Below are 22,694 nucleotides of genomic sequence, written 5' to 3'. Positions count from 1 at the left end.
GCCTATGGCTATTGACAGCTGCAGATATAGACAGTTAATTCCTCACACGCAGGCGCAGAACACGCATGATCTTTTGCAGTTTGCTGTAGTCTATGTGTGGTGTTTTGGTCAAAATGCCACTGACAAGAAGCCACAACCCTGCTGGCTTTCATCGCTGATAGTTCTTTGAAGTTGGCTTCTTGTGTCCTGGACTTCTGATTCTAAACGCCAGCTCCCTGATCGCAAACTTTTTCTTCTCATTTCTGTTTCTGTGATCGGAAATTAGAGTATTTCTGTTTTCTTCAGGTAATTGTGAAAAGGTTCTGGAACATTTGCTGTATTCTGCAATGAGCTGCCAATACAGTCTCTTATTTTTATTCCTCTGTGGCTTTGCCGTGCTCACTGGTAGGTTATGATTTCATTTTGTGTGTAGATATTTTAATAATCTGAAGTAAAATGTCTCTTTTCCTTGCTTTTTAGGAATTGTACTGTTGGTCTTAACATATTTTGTGTTGAACTAAAAAGTTACAATTTGATTAACTAGTTTGATTTCAGATTACAATTTGATTTTAGTTCACTTTAAAATGTACTTAATGTAGGAACATCTATACATCTGCTTTTGCCACCAATAATACTAGTTTATTTTAAGGGAAAGTTCAAGTAAATTATCCCCTTACCACAAGAAATGCACTTTTACAGTCATTTTAGGACACTTTTAAATGTAAATCTAGTGACGTTTACATGCAAGCTTCTGCAATGACAGTTTGTTCACATCTATCATTAACAGAAGATACTTACAAAAAGTAAAATATATAGATATCGGTCCTGGATGGCCACTGTCTTGCAGAGTTTAGCCTCAACAAATCTGCCTGGAAGTTTCTTTTATGCCTTTTAACACCTTGATTCTATGGTTCAGGTGTGTTTGATTGGGGTAGAATTAAATATTTTGTTTTATTTTATTTTTTTGACAACTGTGGTTCCATGTGAATTTAAATTCCAATGAACCGTTTCATTCAACAGAAATATTTTGGAAAAAGATTCTTTAGAATTTTGACTGAAAGGTTATTTGGTGAACCAGAATTTTTAGGGCATTGACACAAAAACCTTCTAGCTCAAAACGGAAATAGAATACATTTTGTCTCTTTTTTTTAAATGTCAGGTCAGGGAATATATGCTGTAATTTTACACATTTTATTTTTAGTTTATATGTAATTTAATTTGTTTTGACCATAACCATAATTTCATATTTTAGGTGCAAGTGTGTGTTAAACGAACTAGCTTTTTATGGTCAGTAATGGTAGATTAAAATAGTTTTGTAAAAATAAAAAAAAAGAAAGAAATAGAAATTGACTTTTTAAAAGTAACCCACACTGAGAAATATTCATTCTCCATGTTTATGCTTATTCTTCATAGTAAACCACATATGAGCATTTGAACCTTGATGAGTATTAAATGCTTATATCATTTATGTATTATAGTCTCAATAAAGATATGTGGAAAGGAACTACTAGAAGGAACATCCTGCACCATTAAGCTGGTAACAAAAAACAATGAGAAACCTAAGGAAATAAAATGGTTCCACAGAACCAGTGAAACCCTCATTCTTCACTGGAAAGCTGAGATCATCAAAAAAATGGCTGAAGGTGTATCTAAGGAAGAAGATGGGTCATTGACATTTACAAGTGTTAATCTAAATGATACTGGCGTATATAAATACAATGCTTTTCATGCTGATGGTACAGAGATTAGCACTGGAGAAGTAGTAATTCAAGTTTAAGGTAAGATGACAAACATTTGTACTCTTCCAATAAAATGCAAACAATAACAAAATAAGAGTATTTCTATAGTAGTTCCAGTAGAAGGAAATAACCACCATGTTTCTGCCACAGCAAAGGCTCCTAAACCTAGGGTGACGTTTGACTGTGATGCTGATAGGAACGCTACTCTCACCTGTGACACTGGAAACAGTACAGATCTGACCCTATCCTGGTTTAAAGAAGACAAAATCTTCCAGAATGAGACAAACCCTCAACTGTTCTTGACATGTACTCAAATACAGGAGAATGAAACATACTCATGCAGTGTAAGCAATCCTGTCAGCAATGAACGAAGTGAGAATATTACAGTACAGTGTAAGCCATTTTTCTATCACATGCTTTTCTTTCTAAATGTACTGACTTTGAATTATAATTATGCATAAAGCAGCTTTTAGGATTTTTATTATTAGGGGCTTTCTTCTTCCGTTTCTATTTGTTCTGCACTTGAGTCTATGGCAGTCCATAGAACCGCTTGCGGGAAAGTAATGAAATTTTGCACATGGATAGAGGACAGTCTCAGCATTAACCATAGCAAGTCTCTAATGTGAACTCTGTAGTGTCACCAGGTTTCAGTCATGTTTATGCTAATAACTTTTGAACCGTAAGGCACAGAAGGAAAATTCTCATCTGAATCCTTGGCTCATGCCGAGTTTAGTTTAGTTTTTTTTTTTTTTTTTTTTTGCTATTTTTGTTTGAATAACCCACCTTTTTAACTCGTCCTAGATGGTTTGTCTGATTTTCACCAAAAATGTCTCAGATCATCTTCAGACCATGCTGGCAAAAAGTTATGGAATTCAAGTTGATTAGGCAAACCGTTCTCAAATAACGAGCAAATAAATTCTACGAAAAGCATGCAAAAATGGATGTAAGGCGATATCTCCACAACAGTTTGGCACATTGAGACCAAACTTGGTGTGTGTTATAACAAGCATGACCTGAGACTACCTGCAGTGTTTTGATGCAGTGCCACCAAGTGGTCAGGTTCCTGTCTGCCATTTTGTTTAATGTTTAAAGCCAACTTTTTCTAACTCCTCCTAGGCTGTTGGTCCGATTTTCACTAAATTTGACTCGGATCATCTTCAGACCATACTGACAAAAATGTATAAATTTCGTTTTGAAATACGAAATGTTTTTTGTTTAACGCATCAACAAATTTGCTGTAAAGATGTCAAACTGCATCTCTGCAAAGCTTTGACATATTTGCACCAAACTTTGTATGTGCCATTGTCACCTCACACTGATCGCACCACATCAATTTGGTAACAGCGTCACCTATTGGTCAAGAGTAATAAATTATTCATTAACCATTAATTATGACATTTTCAAAAATGCTATTAACTTTTGACTGCATTAGTCTATTGTAATGAAAATGTCTTAAAATATTCCTTGGGTCATGCTGACAACATACATAACAATTATAACAAGAACTTCTTGTTCACAATTTTGATTTAAGCTGAAAACCTACTTTTTCGAGCCCATCCTAGACCGTTTGTGCAATTTTCACCAAATTTTAATTGGATCATCTTCAGACCATGCTGACAGAAAGTTATGGATTTCATGTCAAATTACGAAACAGTTTTCTTTTAACGCATCAATGAATTTGAGCCATGATACCAAATTGACTCTGAGGCTGTATTTCTGTAAAGCTTTGACATATTGACACCAAACTTTGTGTGTGTTATTGTCACCTCACACTGAACACACCACATCGATTTGATCATATTACTAGTGGTTGTTTTTTTTATAATTTTTCAACTAAAATAAAATCATCTTTAAATGGCTTCAATTACTCATTGATTCAGTTTGCTGCCTTGCTTGCCTAGTGCTTGGCCTCGTAATTGCTTCTTATTCTTCTTTCGTTTCTTCCACTCTTTAGTCTATGGCAGCCCATAGAACTGCTTGCAGGAAAGTTGTGTAATTTGGTACACTGATAGAGGACAGTCTCAACATTAGCATTTACATTAACAACTCTCTAGCACCACCACTTGTCCAAAGTTTCACAATTTTTATGCTAATAACTTATTTTCTCTGAATCCTCGGGTCATACCGAGTCAAATTCAGTCCAGAACTGTAAAGGTGCGTTCACACTGGACGCGAATGAAGCGGCAAGCGCGAGTGATTTACATGTTAAGTCAATGCAAAGACGCGAATAGCCATCCTGCGGCGCGAAACGCGCGAATGAGGCGGCGCGAAACGCGCGAACGGCGCGGCGCGCATTGAGCGTTTCAAGCGATTGCCGCGCCATTCGCGCGAGTTCAAAAATCTGAACTTCGGCGGAATTCCGCGCCGCGGTAACCAATCAGGAGCTTGCTCTAGTAGTGATGGAGGCAGAAATCCGAAACAACAATGGCGGACAAAATCACCGTTGCTGTCTGTGGTTCCTCGGAGCTGTGCGATAGTACGATACATCTTTGGACTTTTGTAGAAACAGGAATAAAAGGGATCTTGCTAGGAATAAAGTGAGTGAAGAGGTCGGACAATCTGGTTAGTTTTAAAAAACGCTCTTTACTCAATTTAACCTACATATACATACATATTGAGACTACAAGCAAGCTAAAGCTGGCAAATTGAGCTCATTCACCTATTTTACAACTACTTTCCCGCTGACGAGTGGCAGAAGCCCCTCCCTTGACGCGAATTCGCGTCTGTTGTGAAGAACATGTCACGCGCGAATGGCGCGAGTAAACTCAAATGTTCAAGCGTTCAACTACGCGCGAATAGCGCGTTTTTTCCGCGCAAGTCGCGTCCGGTGTGAACGCACCATAAGGTTCGATTTTTTTTTTCTATTTTTGATAGTTTGTAAAACATACTTTTTCAAACTCATCCTATACGGGTTGTCTGATTTTCACCAAAATTGACTCAGACCATGTTGACCAATCTTTAGACCATGCTGACAAAAAGTTATGGAATTCAAGTTGATTAGTCAAAGCATTCTCTAAAAACAAGCAAACTAATTCTACAAAACGCACACAAGAATGGATGTGAGGCTATATCTCCACAACGGTTTAGCACATTGAGACCAAACTTGATGTGTGTGTTATAACAAGCATGACCTGAGGCTACCTGCAGTGTTTCGGTGCAGTGCCACCTAGTGGTCCGGAGATATGAAAAATGGCTATTTTTGCTTACAACTTTTCAACTGGTCTCTTTAGATTTGGTGCACCATGCCGAGTCAAACTATACCCAGTTTTACCATGTCAGCCATTTTGGGCGCTGGCCATTTTGAATTTTGTAGTAAAATGCTATATTTTACGACCACACATTGATGTATGGTTACAAAACTCGGTATGGGTCATCAGCACGATGCCCTGAAGGAACCTGAGAAGTTTCGAGCCAGCCAGATGATAAAATCAAATATTCACATGCTTATAACTTTGGGTGTGGTCGACTTATTTCCATTCTCCTTTTTAGACTCCTGAATCCCTGCCAATTCCCACAATACCAAACATGCCAGGTTTTGCTTTATGGTTTGTGCAAAGTTACATTTTAGCGCTTAAAAAAACATTTGCCAATATCTTAGAAACCATTAGGTATGTTTTGGTGCTGGGATGTTGGTTTTAGCTGGTTTATGCTGGTCCTTTGCTGGTTTATGCTGGTATTTTGCTGGTTTATGCTGGTCATTGACCAGCAACATGACCAGCATTAACCAGCAAAGGACCAGCATTAACACAAACCAGCTAAAACCAGCATCCCAGCACCAAAACATACCTAACGAACATATGCTGGTTTTGACAAAATGAGATATTTTCACTAAATTTGACACACATATGTATGAGCACACTCTAAGGCAGGGGTGTCCAACCCTGTTCCTGGAGATCTACTATCCTGCAAAGTTCAGCTCCAACCCTGAAGAAACACACTTGAACCAGCTAATTAATCTCTTAAGTAGCACTTGATAATTACAGACAGCTGTGTTGGAGCAGGGCTGGAACAAAAATCTGCAGGTTGATCTCCAGGAGCAGGATTGAGCAGCCCTGCTCTAAGGATACATACAAAAATTGGTGGAATTGTGCCTCTTGGTGGCGCTATAATTAAACAAAACATGAAATTGCCATTGACTTCAATCAAGTATTATGATAGAAAATACTACATTTTACAAATGCTTTGGTGTACCATTACGAAGCTTTGTATGTACCATCGAGACATGACCTGAAAGTACTCAAAACGTTTTGATACAGTTTCACCTTGTGGCCGAAACTGATAACCAATTAAATTGTATTACTAGTGGTTGATTTTTTATGATTTTTCACCCATTTTGACTAAAATCACTTTAAAATGGCTTCAGTTCCCTTTTGTTGCACTTGTTCTGATGCTTCCCTTGCCTAGTGCTTGGCCCCGTAATTGCTGCTTGCAGCTATATTTATTATTTTTAAATACTGTAGATGATTTCTAATGATCCACTTGTTTGTTATTGATTTCATGACACCTGTTTCTCATTGTCATACAGGTTATGGCCCAGCTCCTGATACAGTTTTTGGCTTTGAATTCAATTTTATGGTGAACATGTTAGCAGGTGGAGGAGCCTTTCTACTACTGCTAAGTGTTCTCATCATCTGTGCCTATCGAATCTGTAGGCAACAAAAGAAGCACCAACAAGGTGAGGGGCGTCTTCATCACCTCAAATTATGCAATGAGTATTTGCACTGTCAATAAAAGGGAAACTAATGACACTATAAAGCTCTTCTATTGTTTTTGATCTTTGAATGTCCACACCACCTTCCAGAGTCATCAATGTATTTAAATGCCAAATCTTTAAATATATTCATTTAAATGCTTTTATCCAAAGTGAAATAACAGTAATAGCATAATTGTAAATATACATATATTATTAGTTTTTGAATGAACTTCAAAAGGAATGTTCTCAAAAACTGTTTTTTGGTTGGAATTAACCAGCTTAAAACAGGAAATGTCAGGGCTTTTACCACAGTTTCCTGTAGTCACCTTTGTATTAGATTCCAGTAAACAGATCTAACCAAACTCCACTTAACATCCTGTATACAGACCATTTTAATGTTTTTATTTTCCTGAGAAAATGTAACAAAACATTTAGCACTAAAACCTGTGTTATTATATAAATCCACAAGTATTTTTTCATATTGATTTATTTTTAAATTATGTATAATTTAGTAAATATGTAAATAAATGTAAATTCCATTGCAGCTTGTGTTATTTACTACCTTATAATACCTTAAATAAACAGTGTGCTATTATATATATATATATATATATATATATATATATATATATTGGAGATATCGGATGTAGGAGTACACCAAGATATTGTCATTAGTCTTAAAAAAACATTACATATAATACAAATATTTAAATGTATAAACTTTACTGGGTTTGTGAGTTGATGGAATGCTAATAAATAAAAATAGAGTTAATGGGGCTCACAAAAAACACACACCAACATATAATTTACAGTCAAAATTGTAAACTGATATTCCCAAAATTCCATGCATGACACTAATTTGTTTAATCCTAATTTTAGTTTGCTATCAGTTATGTACATTTAGGTTTTTTGTTACATATTCTGTTTAATGAATGTGTATTGTGTTATTTAAGTGTCATGTGTTTTTGTGTGATGGTGCTTTGTGTTTGCATGAATGACTCTGTGCACCATCTGTATATTAATACATCAACTAGTGTAAAAGCTACTTGTGGTGAACTTTGATATTTAATGTGGCTTTCCCTTTTACCGCCTACATTATTGTGGTTGTCAGTATATGTTATAGATACAAAACAGATATTAGCAGCGTGCATAGTTGAATTTACTGGTTTGTATTACAGTTTTTAAATACAGTTTTATACTGTAAAATGTACAAATTATTTTATAAATTTTATAAATTTTATAAATGTACATGTAAATGTGTTGTTAAATTATTTAAATAAACCTAAGTTCTCATATTAATAATTTACAGTTTAATCTGAAAATGGCAATTTTATGGACATCGTCTTTGATATCTTCCAGATGAGTGAGAGCTGAGTGATTTCTACCAAAACACATCCAAACACAGTGGAAACATCTCATTGCAAATGACAACCTGAGTGTTCATACTTCCATACCACCCTTTGAATTTGAGTTTTTGTTTTAAACAATTATTATTATTTTTTTCAAATAAACTTGAATTGAATTGAATAAGATGTAGACAGAGAGGATTAATCGGTCATTTACTCATAAGTATATGTTATTTCTGAGGCAGGGGAAAAGTTTTGTTATTTCATTTAATTCATAAATGGTTAGAATGTTTTGGGCCTTGAGCAAATGATAAGCTCAGCTGATTAAAGGAAAGACATTGTAAATGCTTTAAAAGATTAAACACAGCATGCAGTCTTACAGTGAAAATGAATTGTAATTGAATGACAATTGCAATGATAATTCTTGTGTTTGAATCTAATGAAGAAAAACATTATGCCTATAAAAACAAATTCAGTCCTGGAATGCAAATTTAAATGATCAGAATTAGGTTAATAAATCACATCTTGCATTGCTGAATTATGGAATAATCTAAAGAAAAACATGTTTATTCATCTAGTTACATACTTAAGTATGGCATACAGTGTGTCTCCACTGTCTTACCATTAAACATATCTCTCTAATAGATCCCTTAACATGCGCCTGATGTGAGACAAGTGATCCAGTCTCAGATCCTCAAATGCAAACTGTGTGTGTTGCTTCAAGAGAACAAACGTACATTTGTGTCGATTTACTTTCTTTATTTTATATTAATCAATTAATTCATTCATTTATCATTTTATTATTCCATTTAATCATATAATCATAATCATTAAAGCCATTCATTTCATTGATTTATTAAGTGATTAGTCATTTATTTTATATTATTCTTTTCTATTATTTTTCCACTGTTGTTTAGTTTTATGATTGTGTGGTTTTCTGTGGCTGTCTACATGAATAAGAAATAAGAAAATGTCTTCATTTCAAGTTTTTTTTTTTTTTTTTAATGTCACGGGACATTGTTGTGAAGCTGTAATTTTCCATTGCTATGTTTGTGGTATAATTACTCTTGTTGGATTTGTGCTGGTTAGATGAAGTCTGAGCATTGAAATATATGCAGCTAAGATGTTTCAATAAACTCTGCTCATTTTTTTCATCACCATCACTTTGTCTCCTACTTCTGGTCTTCACTGGCTTTGCTTAGTCAACTTCTTGACACCTGTTAACAGGTTTAGGGTATTATTAGACAATTTTGCTGACTAGTTGTAGTTGACTGTTACCAGACAAAATGGATATTTTCTCATAGGATCTGGCATCCAGGGCTGGGTTTGATATTTCTGGTGCTGAACCATGATCTAATAATGTGTAGAAGTTATTAGGGTTTTCTTTTAATTCAGCTATGATGATCTATAGGACGATGGTCAAAGTAGCATAATAATGTAATCTATTACCATCATAAAAACCTGTCTGTTCACTTAAGTAACAGATATCATGCCATAACATATTTTTAATACAACTGACTTTATATTTAATGTGCATTTAACATTGAAAAAAAAAAAAAAAAACACTGAAAGTTAAGCTACTAATCATAACACTTTATTTTACAGAAAGAGAAAGAACATTTATATTACACCTCAATTGTTTGGGATCAGTAAGACTTGTCATGTTTTTTTGAAAGAAGTCTCTTATGCTCATCAAGACTGCATTTATTTGATCAAAAATACAGAAAAAAACAACAATCCTGCAAAATGTTATTACAATATAAATGAAAGGTTTTCACTTTAAAATAGAATTTATTCCTGCGATGCAAAGGTGAATTTTCATCGGCTGTTACTCCATTCTTCAGTGTCAAAGAAATCATTCTAATATGCTGATTATTATTAAAATTATCAGTGTTGGAAGAGGCTGAGTATGGGGACCTCACCTCAGTGCAGTTGTGGGAATCAATGGAGGCAGGGGAAGCTTCATGCCCCACATCCCTGGCCTTTGGTGGATGAATCTGAAAAGTCCCTGGACCCCTACCTTTGCCTGCCTATACCAAGAAGAGGGACCATGCCTCATCCGTGGTCTTCAACTTTGCATCCAAGAAGGCTGAGTCTCTGCATTCAGGCTACTCAGATTCAACAATGAAAACTATGCAGCGCCAGAGGAAGCTAGAGGCAGAATAAACCTCAGGGAGCACCTGTGCTTGCTGGATCTAAAAATGCTTAGTGTGGAGTCTCAAACAAATCAGGGAAGGCCACTAAGCAAGGAAGGCAACAGCAAGAGTGGAGGCAAAAGAAGCGTTGAGTAGCACCTGAACCTGCCGGGTCACCACAGGGAGCACCTGTGGCCACTGCCTCCCAACGGAGAGGAAAGTTCAGGATCCCTGAGGCAACATCTTCTAAAGGCTGCTTCTCAACTGGGAGCACCTGTGCCTGCTAGGTCCCCACAGGTAGCACCAGTGCCCACACTGTCTCCACAGGACACACCCATGCGCACCAAGTCTCTTCAGAGAGAATATGGCCTGCCCCAAAGATGCCAAACCAAAGATACCTTAACAAATGAGGCAGGACCTGCTGCAGCAGAAGCCTCAATCCTCATCTTTTTACGGAGAACCATGCTCAACAAGACACCAGATAAGCAGAGGCTCAAAATCCCTCAGCCGCTGAGCAAGACGGCAGCCGTCAGCTTGAGCCTCTGCTGAGAAGGGAGCACCCACACCCACCAAGACCCCAAAGAAGAAGAGGCTCAAAATCCCTGAGCAGCTGAGCAAGGAGCTGCTGCAGTTGTCTGCTCGAGCCTCTTCTGTAAAGGGAGCACCCATGCCCCAAAGGACCCCAGAGAGGCAAAGGCTCAATATCCTTGAGCCACTGAGAAAGGAGCTGCTGCAGTTGTCTGCTCGAGCCTCTTCTGTAAAGGGAGCACCCGTGCCCCAAAGGACCCCAGAGAGGCAAAGGCTCAATATCCCTGAGCCACTGAGCAAGGAGCTGCTGCATGTGTCTACTCAAGCCTCTTCTGAGAAGGGTGCACTCATGCCCTAAAGGACCCCAGAGAGGTAAAGGCTCAATATCCCTGAGCCACTGAGCAAGGAGCTGCTGCATTTGTCTACTCAAGCCTCTTCTGAGAAGGGTGCACCCATGCCCTAAAGGACACCAGATAGGCAAAGGCTCAATATCCATGAGCCACTGAGCAAGGAGTTGCTGCAGCTGTTGGCTCGAGCCTCTTCTGAGAAGGGAGCATCGATGCCTCAAAAGCCCACAGAGAGAAAGAGACTCAAAATCCCTGAGCCACTAAGCAAGAAGCTGCTGCAGTTTACGGCTCGGGCCTCTTCTGTGAATAGATCACCCATGCCTCAAAGGACCCCAGAGAGGCAAAGGCTCAATATCCCTGAGCCGCTGAGCAAGGAGCTGCTGTAGTTGTCAGCTTGAACCTCTTCTAAGAAGGGAGCACCCTCAGAAAACCCCAGAGAAAAGCAGCAGAAGCCTCAAGCCTCTCTTGTACAGGCCTTTACCTCCCATGGCTTCTAAATCCCCACAGGAAGCACCTTTACCTGACAGGTACCCTGTGCATGCCCCACAAGAAGCAGGAGTGCTTGCTAGGTCTCCACCGGCAGAGGCAGTGCCCGATGAGCCTCCGAAAGGAGCAGCAGTGCCCTCTGCAACAAGAAAACGGAGGCTTGCTGAGCATCAGAGCATGTCTGTCTCTGCCACCCAGGCATTACCCATGCCCTCCAGGAACTCAAACATTGTGCCTGTGCATTCTGGTACCATACAGGGAGCACTTAAGACCAAAGTCTCCCCACAACAGAGAACAAATCCCAGTATGACAGAGCAGCAGTGGCAGAAGTGGAGGGAGCAATGGAGACAGCGGCAGAGACAGTGGAGGCCACAGAAAGCGTTAGTAAGTCTTTTCCATCTCTCTTGTTTTCAGATTTATTCTAAAAATTAAACACTGCCTTTATCTAAACTACTATGTGCTCTAGGTCATCTATCCAGAATATATTTCAAAATGCTAGAAAGATAAATCATTAGATTTAAGAAGCACTCCTTAAACCCACCCAGCATTACATGACTTTGTCTGTTCCTTCAACCGGACAATGTAGATGTGTGTGAGCCGTCTCAAGGTTCCAGCTCACCCTGAAGATGATTAGTATCTCTGTCTCTCAGTTTTACTTAGACCTAAAGCTACTGTTTTCTGCATCCATTATTTAAATTAATCTGGGACGAGTATCGTATCCTTTTTAATTCATAAACCCCCCTCATGGTAAAGGGCAATATGTTGTTAGATTTTCTCTAAGAATCTGCTCAGCATTTCATCATGATGTCTGTTTCTTCAACTCAAAATGCCCACTTAGGAAGCAACACTTTTAGGCAATTAGCAAGACACCCCCAATAAAGGAGTGGTTCTGCAGGTGGTGACCACAGACCACTTCTCAGTTCCTATGCTTTCTGGCTGATGTTTTGGTCACTTTTGAATGCTGGTGGTGCTTTCACCCTAGAGGTAGCATGAGACGGAGTCTACAACCCATACAAGTGGCTCAGGTAGTGCAGCTCATCCAGGATGGCACATCAATGCGAGCTGTGGCAAGAAGGTTTACTGTGTCTGTCAGCATAGTGTCCAGAGCATGGAGGCGCTTCCAGGAGACAGGCCAGTACATCAGGAGACGTGGAGGAGGCCGTAGGAGGGCAACAACCCAGCAACAGGACCGCTACCTCCGCCTTTGTGCAAGAAGGAACAGGAGGAGCACTGCCAGAGCCCTGCAAAATGACCTGCAGCAGGCCACAAATGTGCATGTGTCTGCTCAAACGGTCAGAAACAGACTCCATGAGAGTGGTATGAGGGCCCGACGTCCACAGGTGGGGGTTGTGCTTACAGCCCAACACCGCGAGAACACCAAGATTGGCAAATTTGCCACTGGCGCCCTGTGCTCTTCACAGATGAAAGCAGGTTCACACTGAGCACGTGACAGAGTGTGGAGACGCCGTGGAGAACGTTCGGCTGCCTGCAGCGTCCTCCAGCATGATCTGTTTGGCAGTGGTTCAGTAATGGTGTGGGGTGGCATTTCTTTGGAGGGCCGCACAGCCCTCCATGTGCTCGCCAGCGGTAGCCTGACTGCCATTAGGTACCGAGATGAGATCCTCAGATACCTTGTGAGACCATATGCTGGTGCGGTTGGCCCTGGGTTCCTCCTAATGCAAGACAATGCTATACCTCATGTGGCTGGAGTGTGTCAGCAGTTCCTGCAAGACGAAGGCATTGATGCTATGGACTGACCTGCCCGCTCCCCAGACCTGAATCCAATTCAGCACATCTCGATTCAGATCTAGGATGTGTTATTTTAGTGTTCCCTTTATGTTTTGAGCAGTGTATATATTCATGTTTGTAGGTATTTAATATGTATGCATAATAAAATATCAAATATAAAGTGTACATCTATTTACACTTTAAGCCGATATAGAATTTTTTTTCTCCTGTACTTCCATCAGTAGGCCTTGTATGCAAAAACATCATCTTATATTCTTTCTATCTATCTATCTATCTATCTATCTATCTATCTATCTATCTATCTATCTATCTATCTATCTATCTATCTATCTATCTATCTATCTATCTATCTATCTATCTATCTATCTATCTATCTATCTATCTATCTATCTATCTATCTATCTATAATATTGTGAAAACAAACTTAATTATAGAAATATAAATACTTTTGACCTTGGCTGAAATTGACATTGCATTTCTCAATCACTAGAGGGCGCCACTGTATAATTTATTTACCAGTAACGCTCCATGTCTTTGAATAATTTTTGGGTATGAAATATGTAGTTTTTCTGGAAATCATCGGCAAAAAAAAATAAATAAATAAAATAAATACTCAAAAGACAAACGGAAACAAATTAAATAGGATTGTATTGCCCTGTTTGCTATTTTGAATGTGCTGCGGTGCAGTTTTCATATACTTTGTCCACCTTGTTTTATGTAGGCCCATCCACTTAAAGATTCCGGCTTGCTTCCCTTCAGGACGAGACCTTTTTTATAAAAATAATAATAATAACAATTAAAATAATAATAATAATATGAGTAAAGAAATATAAAAGTACTAAAATTACTGAATTAATTTTACTAAATTTTCTGAAAACAAACATTCACTGCTAAACGTTTCTATAAATATGTGATTTATGTGATACACGGATATTTTATATTTTTTTATATTTTATATTTTTTTTGTTAAAAACAGTCTGATTTCCGCCCCGCATAAGATCCAGGATGTGACGTCACGCAGACTTCATGCCCTCACAAGCATGGCCGCGTACAGGAGGGTCGGTGTTGCAAGGAATTTATCTGCACTTTTAACGAGATCGTAAGTCGTTACTGTATTATCCTGCTTTGCTTTTCTGTATCAGTAAGGAGTTATATGTAATACCTGTCAGGTGCTTAGAGTCGCGTTTGCGTTATAAAGAGTTTCGTAATATTTACAGTGTCACTGACAAGGTCTGATGACGCAGATGCAGTGTACTTATTGGACATGCAGTATCATGAATATTCATGTTATTAACACTGGTTTATACACTTTTGCACATAAATTGATACTTTTCTAGACTGGCCTTTGGCAAAGTTACAGCAAAAGCTGGTTACTGCAAACCTCACTTTTACAAAAATTGCCATGGTGAACATAATCTCCACCAAAATATTATAGCTTAAAACTTTAAAAACCACAATAATAACGGGATGGTTGTCAAACAAGGAACCTTGCTTTCATGCCAACTTACCTCAGTTATCTATAACAATAATGATTTTTGGAAAGGCACTTCGTCTGTATGTGATTGTGGAAAATCTGTACAGTTGAATTTGGATACATAAATGAATACATATATACAATTCACTGTGCTTAAAGGTATCCTGTATGCAGTTACCATGGAACAGGGCTCACTAGACCACCCTTTCACAAAGTGGCCAGAAGTCCAGTTCCACAACAAACAACCACTATGTTTAGTAAGTATTAGCATAATTCAAGTTGCATGTTAGGATAAAATGTTTGGTTGGAATGGATCATAACATTTCTTTCATCTCATCAGTCAGAAACATGTTTATTCAGACCCAAGACACTCCAAACCCAAACAGCCTGAAGTTTCTTCCTGGTTGTGTGGTGCTTGAAACAGGGACTATGGACTTCGCTGGACCTAGAGATGCATATTGTTCACCTTTGGCAAGGTAGAGTTTTGCACTTTATTTTATTTCCTGGAGGCTAATGTAATTGCTTGAGTATTAGCAGTCATAATTAATTAGATCATTTTCAGGAGAAGTTAGTGTTTTTAAAAGTAGGAAATCTAAAGTGAGTTTAAGTGGCTTCTGCACTAGTAGTGATACCACACAAATGTGCAAAAACAGTCACATTTCTGGTGGTGCCACAATGCTAGATGTGCTAGGCTGTTGTTTACTGATGCAAATCCAAAGAACCTATTTATAACTCTATGGTATTCTGGTCTGATTGGCTCTTACTAAGCTGTGGCACGAAATGCAGCTGGAGGGCAGGAAGTGATTTTTCTCCATAGGAATCACTAGCAATAACTTAAAACACCTATGTTTTGCGTTGTTTATGGATGCTTAAATCGGCCAAAATGAGAAACCACAAGGGGCTTTTATCAGGTATGAAAAAGTTCATGAGGGAAAATCGCAGGAAAAATTGGCTTGTAAACCTCCGTCTTTGGTCAGGAGGAGAGCCGGATAATGCTTGTGTGTGCAAATTGTTAAATAAGATAATAACATGTTAAGTTATTAAGACGATTATTAATAAATTGAAAAGAGAAAGGTACAAACAGAAAATCACAACATATGTTGGATGTGATCCTTATGTTAAGAAGAGGATGTTTTTTTAACTAAATTGAAATAGTTGCATGCCATCAAGGCGGTGAATATAAGCTAAGTAACTAAGCCTGGTTGCAAACAAACTATTTTGAACGAAAGTGATTTCCACATTTATATGAAGGATGGAGAATATATGTCACTCCTGAAACTACTGCTGTACAGGTTTTTCTTTTATCTTTTAATAACCATTCGCACACACACAAGCATTTGTCCGACTCTCCTCTTGACCGCAGACGCAGGTTTACAAGCCACTTCTCTTTCTGTCTTTCAGTCAATTTCTTGTGTTTTCATCCTCATGAACAGCACATTTTCATACACGATACGAAATTAAATTTCTAGGTTTGACCAATTTCCATAAACAACTCAAAACATAGGCATTTTGAGTTGAGTTTCTGCTATTGATTCCTATCGAGAAAAATCACTTCCTGCCTATCAGAATCACGTGATTGCAAACAACCTATTTGAATCCTAAAAATACTGCATTGATGTTGGTCGTATGGTGCTGTGATAAACCATCTTTTTAGTTGCAGGCATTGTTTAAATATTTATTTAAACACTTTTAAAAATTAACTATATAAAGAAAAATTAAATATAAGAATTAAAACCATGTTGGTCTAGTATATGATTTATATCTTAAATAAATTTGATAATGTTGACTAACATGTTTTATTCATTATTTTGAGCTTGAGACTAAAAACAGACATTGCAAAAAAAAAAACAATACTGTAATTTAAGAGACATCAAGGCAATTTGTAACAAACTGAAACATAGGGTGAAACAAAATATTTGTTTGAGATTATAATATGCTGTGCCTCAATGGAAAAAAAAAAAGATATTTCTGAAGAAAATTGTAAAAATTAGTAATGTTATCATCAATGGACATGAAATGTGTATTTTCAAAGTAATATTGATGCTTGACTAAGCAAACACCATATATGATGTGTATCCGTTTTCTCAGGAAGCCCATTTCAGCGATATCTGTCAGGTGGTTTATTTTATATGTGGTATTCCAAAAAATGCTTACAACAGCTATAAATCCAGACATCCATTTGTATAAATATTGCTGTGCATTTTGCTGAATTGTATTTATAGCACAACCTGAAGGGTGTCCTGCCAGTGCTGATGCTGTTTGCATTTTTCAGGCAGTTGTTCAGAATAGATGGAGTCAAGAGTGTCTTCTTTGGCCCCGACTTCATAACTATTACTAAGGTAAAGAACCCTTCCTTTTTTTAACACTTAAACACCACATTTTGATTTAGATTTAATTTTTAATCATTATGTTTCTCTATCCTTCAGACTAGTGGTGAAGCAGAGTGGAAAGTGATCAAACCAGATGTCTTCGCCACCATTATGGACTTCTTCACCTCTGGACTTCCCGTTGTCAATGAGGCAGATGTTCCACGTGCCGACACAGGTTAAACAATACCTTCCTTTCTTTACTTCTCATCTTGAAATCTTCACTAAATCCAAGAGCACTGAAAATCCTGTATATGCCACACATCTGCAGCTCCTTCTGAAGATGATGATGAGGTGGTGGCCATGATTAAAGAACTGCTGGACACGCGCATAAGGTACTGAAAGTTTATCTCTGTACTGAACTTTTCTGTGTGGCGTAAAATTTAGCAGGTCATAAATGTTCTCAAATCTCAAGAAGAGAGCTGCCTACTGTCAATATAGACAGCTGCCTATATAGCCAACATCCCAACTGAAACAGAACCCAAAAAATATTGATTTGTTAGTCTACATAGAGAACAACTTGCAATAAGTATAATTATATACAGTATGTCACAAAAGTGAGTACACCCCTCACATTTCAGCAACCATTTTAGTATATCTTTTCAAGGGACAATACTACTAGAAATGAAACTTGGATATATTTTAAAGTAGTCAATGTGCAGCTTGTATAGCAGTATAGATGTACTGTCCTCTGAAAATAACTCAACATACAGCCATTATTGTCAAAAAAGCTGGCAAAAAATGTAAGTACACCCTAAGTAAACTTGTCCAAAGTGTCAATAAATTGTGTTAGCACCATTGTTATCTGGCACTACCTTAATCATCCCGGGCATGGAATTGACCAGAGCTGCACAGGTTGTTGCTGGGATTCTCTTCCACTCCTCACGGAGCTGCTGGACATTAGACACATGGTGCTTCTCCACCTTACGCTTGAGGATGCCCCACAGGTGCTTAATAGGGTTCAGGTCTGGAGACATACTTGGCTACCCCATCACCTTCACCTTCAGCTTCCTCAGCAAGGTAGTTGTCCTCTTGGTGGTGTGTTTGGGATCATTATCATGTTGGAAAACTGCCGTTCAGCCTAGTTTCTGGAGGGAAGGCATCATGTTCTGCTTCAGAATGTACAGTACATAATGGAATCCATGTTTCCCTCAATGAACTACAGCTCCCCAGAACCAGCAGCACTCATGCAGCCCCAGACCATGATGCTACCACCACCATGCTTGACTGTAGACAAGACACAATTTTCTTGGTACTCCTCACCAGGGCATCACCACACATGCTGAACAACATCTGAGCCAAACAAGTTTATCTTATAGTCTCATCAGACCACAGGACATGGTTCCAGTAACTTGTCTTTAGCAAACTGTTTGCGGACTTTCTTGTGTGCCAGCTTCAGATGAGGCTTCCTTCTGGGACGACGCCTATGTAAACCGACCTGTTGCAGTGTGCTGCATATGGTCTGAGTGCTGACAAGCTGACCTTCTACTAGGGCTGTGCAATTAATCGAAATTCGGTTTCGATTTTGATTTTTGCTTCAAACGATCATGAAAATGCAGTTATCGAGATTTTTGCACCCCATTCCACCCCCTTAGCAGTGATGCAATTTCGCTCCTCCATAAAAGCCTAATTTCACATGCAAATCAGCCAAATCATGTAGTAAGAACCCATCAACTTTGTATGGTCCTGTCAAGCAGACAAAAACATAAACATGATGATTAGGACATGTGGTTTTGCATGGTTACTGCTGAAACAACCACACTGCAAAAAACGTATTATTTTTGACTTGTTTCTAGTCAAAATATCTAAAATTTGCTTACATTAAGATGCATTTACTAGATTACTTTTTTTGTTTCAAAAAGTGCAGTTTGCTTAAAATAATATTTTACTTGCCCCAGTGGCAGATAATTTTACTTCTTTCCAGTGCGAAAAAAACTACATGAAGTGCATTTTGCTTGAAATAATTGTCTTATGTCGTTTTGCTTATATAGTAAATGCACCTTAATTTAAGAATTTTTTGATATTTTTGATCAGAAACAAAACGAAAATACTAAGTAAAATAAGGCTTTTTTTGGCAGTGAACACAAATGATTGATTTGTAAAATCTTTTATAGTCAACAACTAAGCATAAGTGTAAGTAAAGTAGCAAATGCAAATATTGTGTAAAAGGTCAATTTTTATTATTAGCAAATTGTTAATATTAATTTTTTTGAAATATTATATAAAATGTATTTATAGGCAACATTTCTCTTATTTCGTGTGCCATCTTGGATTTATTTTTATGACCAAAACAAGGCAACATAGAGGTATCCTTTTTTTGCTTAAATTAAACATTAAAAAACAAAAACACACAACAAAAAAAACTTTTTTGGTAGGTAAAGAAAATAATACTTTTAAGCAACGGTGCAATAAATGTATTAAAAGTGACAGTAAAGACATTTCTGATGCTATAAAGTATTTCTCTTTCTAATAAATTTATTAGAAACTTTGCATCACAGGAATAAATTGTTTTTTAATAGGAAATAGTTGTTTAAAATTGTAAAACAATATTTAACAATATTACTGTTTTTACTGTATTTTAACCAAATAAACTTTAAAAATCATTACAAAATATTTTTGTATATCAGTATGTCTGTGTTGTAAGGCAAACTGCTTCATTATAAACAGAACACTTTAACTCAACAGCAATAGACCAAATAGAATGCTGTACTCAACTTTTCACATTTAAATGCAATTTAAACCCTGCACCAAGAGATGCAGAAAAACACCAACAGAGATGTTAGTGTAGTTTTGTTGAATAGGTGTTACCCCTGTTGAATGTGTTGGCATTGATCAGCTCGTTTTTTTTGTTGAATGTTGAATTGGCATTTTTCAGGTCTTGGATTGTCTAAGGAGTGACAGTGCTGACATAATGCCATCTGGTGACTGCTGCCATTGGTCTGCATCTGTCAGTGCAGTGTGAAGATCTAATCATAATCCTTCCTATTTCTTTTTAATTTAACAGCTTCTTTTCCTCTATTTGCTTGTGTACTTCAGGCCCACAGTGCAGGAGGACGGTGGTGACGTGTTGTATCGAGGCTTTGAGGATGGTATTGTAAAGCTGCAGTTGCAGGGCTCCTGCACCAGCTGTCCCAGCTCCATCATCACGCTGAAGAACGGCATCCAGAACATGCTGCAGTTCTACGTTCCCGAAGTGGAAGGAGTTGAGCAGGTGAGGAGTTAAAGGAGAACTCCGGTGTGATATTGACCTAAAGTGTATTGAATCATGATACCGAGTGTGAACGTACCTTGCATATCTCATCTCGTCTTGTCCACTGCAGTCCGAAATCTGGGGTCAGTTAGCCGATGCTCACAACAGGTTGTCAATGAGAGTCAATAGGGCATCGGAATAGCCATGTAAATAAATCACTGTTTTACGCCATTTACGAGGCACAAAGTAGCTCCACACTTCATTGGTAGACTTCCAAGGGCCCTGACATTTAAAACGAGACATTGAGAACTCAGAAAAAGCACCGGTAGTTTATTTACAAGAAGATTTATACAGACAGTACCTGCAAGACAAAATCCGGTCGCCGCCATCTTGAATTTAGGCACGATAAGTCGAGTGACGAGCAGGAAGGAACTTATCAGGTTATCAACTTATCAGGTTGTAGTTTCCTTCGTGCTCAACACTCGACTTATCGTGCCTAAATTCAAGATGGCGGCGACCGGATTTTGGAAGTCTACCAATGAAGTGTGGAGCTACTTTGTGCCTCGTAAATGGCGTAAAACAGTGATTTATTTACATGGCTATTCCGATGCCCTATTGACTCTCATTGACAACCTGTTGTGAGCATCGGCTAACTGACCCCAGATTTCGGACAGCAGTGGACAAGACGAGATGAGATATGCAAGGTACGTTCACACTCGGTATCATGATTCAATACACTTTAGGTCAATATCACACCGGAGTTCTCCTTTAAGAACAGATAGTCTGCTGAAAAATTAGAGACCCAATTCTCAAGTCGTTCCAAACCTGTACGACTTTTTTTTCTTCTGTGGAACATGAAAGAAGATATTTTGAAGAACGTGGTTAACCAAAGAGTTTCGGTTCTTGGCCATGCAATGGACGGCAATGGGAACCAAAGCTGTTTGGTAACCAACATTCTTCACTAATTTCTACATTTCACAGAAGAAAATCATATATGTTTGGAATGGCATGATTAAATGATGACAGAATTCTTATTTTGGGGCAAACTAATTCCCCACCCTTGATTTGGTAGTAAGTTTTAAAGTGTTTCTGAGCTAATATTCTGTGATTTTAATCTTGTAGGTGAAGGAAGAGGATGTGGATGTTCAAAAGGAAGTCCAGTGATATGACTTTCAGCTGACTGATGTCATTTATTTCCTCCTAATAAATTACCCAGCACCCCCTTTCTTATCAAAGTCAAATCAAGTAAAAGGAGACTTGAGTTTAGTAGAGACTACTCGGTTACACAGCTGTAAGGAAAATGAACAAATCTGTGTGTCCTCACACTCTATTAAACATATATTAGCTACAGACATTGATATTAACATACAAGTATGCAGCAAATGTTTTTAGCCTACATCTGTGGATATACAGTGTTTGGTTGGTGGTGTAACAGGTTTGGGGTTGTCAGCCATAATATTTTGTAGATTGTCAGTCATTGCACTGTTTAAAACAAAAAGCAGAATTTCATGTATTTGTAAAAAAAGTTATATGTAAATTCATTTCCCAGACGTGTGTAAATAGCTGTTTCATGGATTAACAGGAATCCTGATCATTCTACAGTTTTAATAGAGATTAAATTTGTGAGGTTGATAAATAACTAATTGTGTTTTTCATTTAATAGAAGGATACACTAAAAATAACATAACATTGGAAATAATTTTCATTCACCATTGGCTGAAGTGCTCTTCTGTTTGACGAATACAAGTGAACAATCACTTGTATTGGTCATTTGTGACCCTGGACTACAAAACCAGTCATAAGGGTCTTTTTTTTAAATAAAGGTTTAATCATTTGAATAAATAAGCTTTCCATTGATGTATGGTTTGTTAGGATAAATATTGAGAAAATCGCCTTTAAAGTTGCCCAAATGAAGTTCTTAGAAATGCGAATTAATGATCTTTAAGTTTTGATATATTTACAGTTTGAAAATTACAAAATATCGTCATGGAACATGATCTTTACTTACACTAGAAAATGTTACATGTAGAAACAATTTGGTTTGTGGCTAGTCTGTTATAGAGGATATGACAAGATAAAATAATAATAATAAACAAAATATGATAAATGTTTAAAAAAAATGTTACAGTTCAGGATTTGGCTTCTGATTGGTCAGTACAGTGTTTTAGTTATTATAATGTGTGGCCAGCTGTTCACCAAATCACTGCATAGCTCCCATAGGGGATTATTATTTTTGTTGCATAGCAACATTTTGATATGTCAGAAACTATATCCTCTAGAGGAGGGATAACATTTAATAAATGTCCTTTTTAAAATAATGCTTAATCAAAAAAAATGTGTCATTGTTATTTTTGAATTGTTTAATATTTGTATTTAGGTGTCATATTCATGGTATTGGTCAAAACAGGGAATGGACAAGCCATTATCCACCGTTTTTTATTTAGTTTTATTTCTTTTATTTTGTTACCTTTTTTTAACATAGTAAAGAAGGCAAGGAATCACCATATTCTACTCCAGCCAATGAGACTAAAAGACTGTTCCTTTTAAGACTCAAAAAGCAAAATGTTTTTCCTCACTCATCTTAGTTGTATGCAATATGGAAAGCATGTTCACTTTCTTAGTCAGAGAGAAAACAGCAATAAAATGGCCGTGACATAACATG

General features: G+C 37.6%; 1 protein-coding gene across 1 annotated transcript; it reads left to right on the top strand.

Moving 5' to 3' along the window:
* The first annotated feature begins 14,024 nt into the window (after positions 1-14,024).
* On the top strand, positions 14,025-21,671 carry nfu1 (NFU1 iron-sulfur cluster scaffold homolog (S. cerevisiae)). The gene is made up of 8 exons (XM_073818516.1): positions 14,025-14,101; positions 14,636-14,733; positions 14,817-14,952; positions 16,749-16,815; positions 16,903-17,020; positions 17,114-17,177; positions 19,879-20,053; positions 21,155-21,671. The coding sequence occupies exons 1-8, from the start codon at positions 14,043-14,045 to the stop codon at positions 21,194-21,196; spliced, it is 759 nt and encodes a 252-aa protein (XP_073674617.1). The 5' UTR covers positions 14,025-14,042; the 3' UTR covers positions 21,197-21,671.
* The last annotated feature ends 1,023 nt before the right edge of the window (positions 21,672-22,694 follow it).

This window comes from Garra rufa, chromosome 15 (assembly GCF_049309525.1).
Source record: "Garra rufa chromosome 15, GarRuf1.0, whole genome shotgun sequence".
NCBI lineage: Eukaryota > Metazoa > Chordata > Actinopteri > Cypriniformes > Cyprinidae > Garra > Garra rufa.
This window is presented reverse-complemented; position numbering and strand designations above follow the sequence as displayed.

What these genes read in the sequence shown, in the direction of transcription:
- nfu1 (XM_073818516.1), top strand. Translation starts at nt 14,043, where the DNA reads ATGGCCGCGTACAGGAGGGTCGGTGTTGCAAGGAATTTATCTGCACTT. An exon ending in TGTTCCACGTGCCGACACAG is followed by an intron (nt 17,021 to 17,113) that starts GTTAAACAATAC and finishes ACACATCTGCAG; the next exon opens with CTCCTTCTGAAGATGATGAT. An exon ending in AAGTGGAAGGAGTTGAGCAG is followed by an intron (nt 20,054 to 21,154) that starts GTGAGGAGTTAA and finishes TTAATCTTGTAG; the next exon opens with GTGAAGGAAGAGGATGTGGA.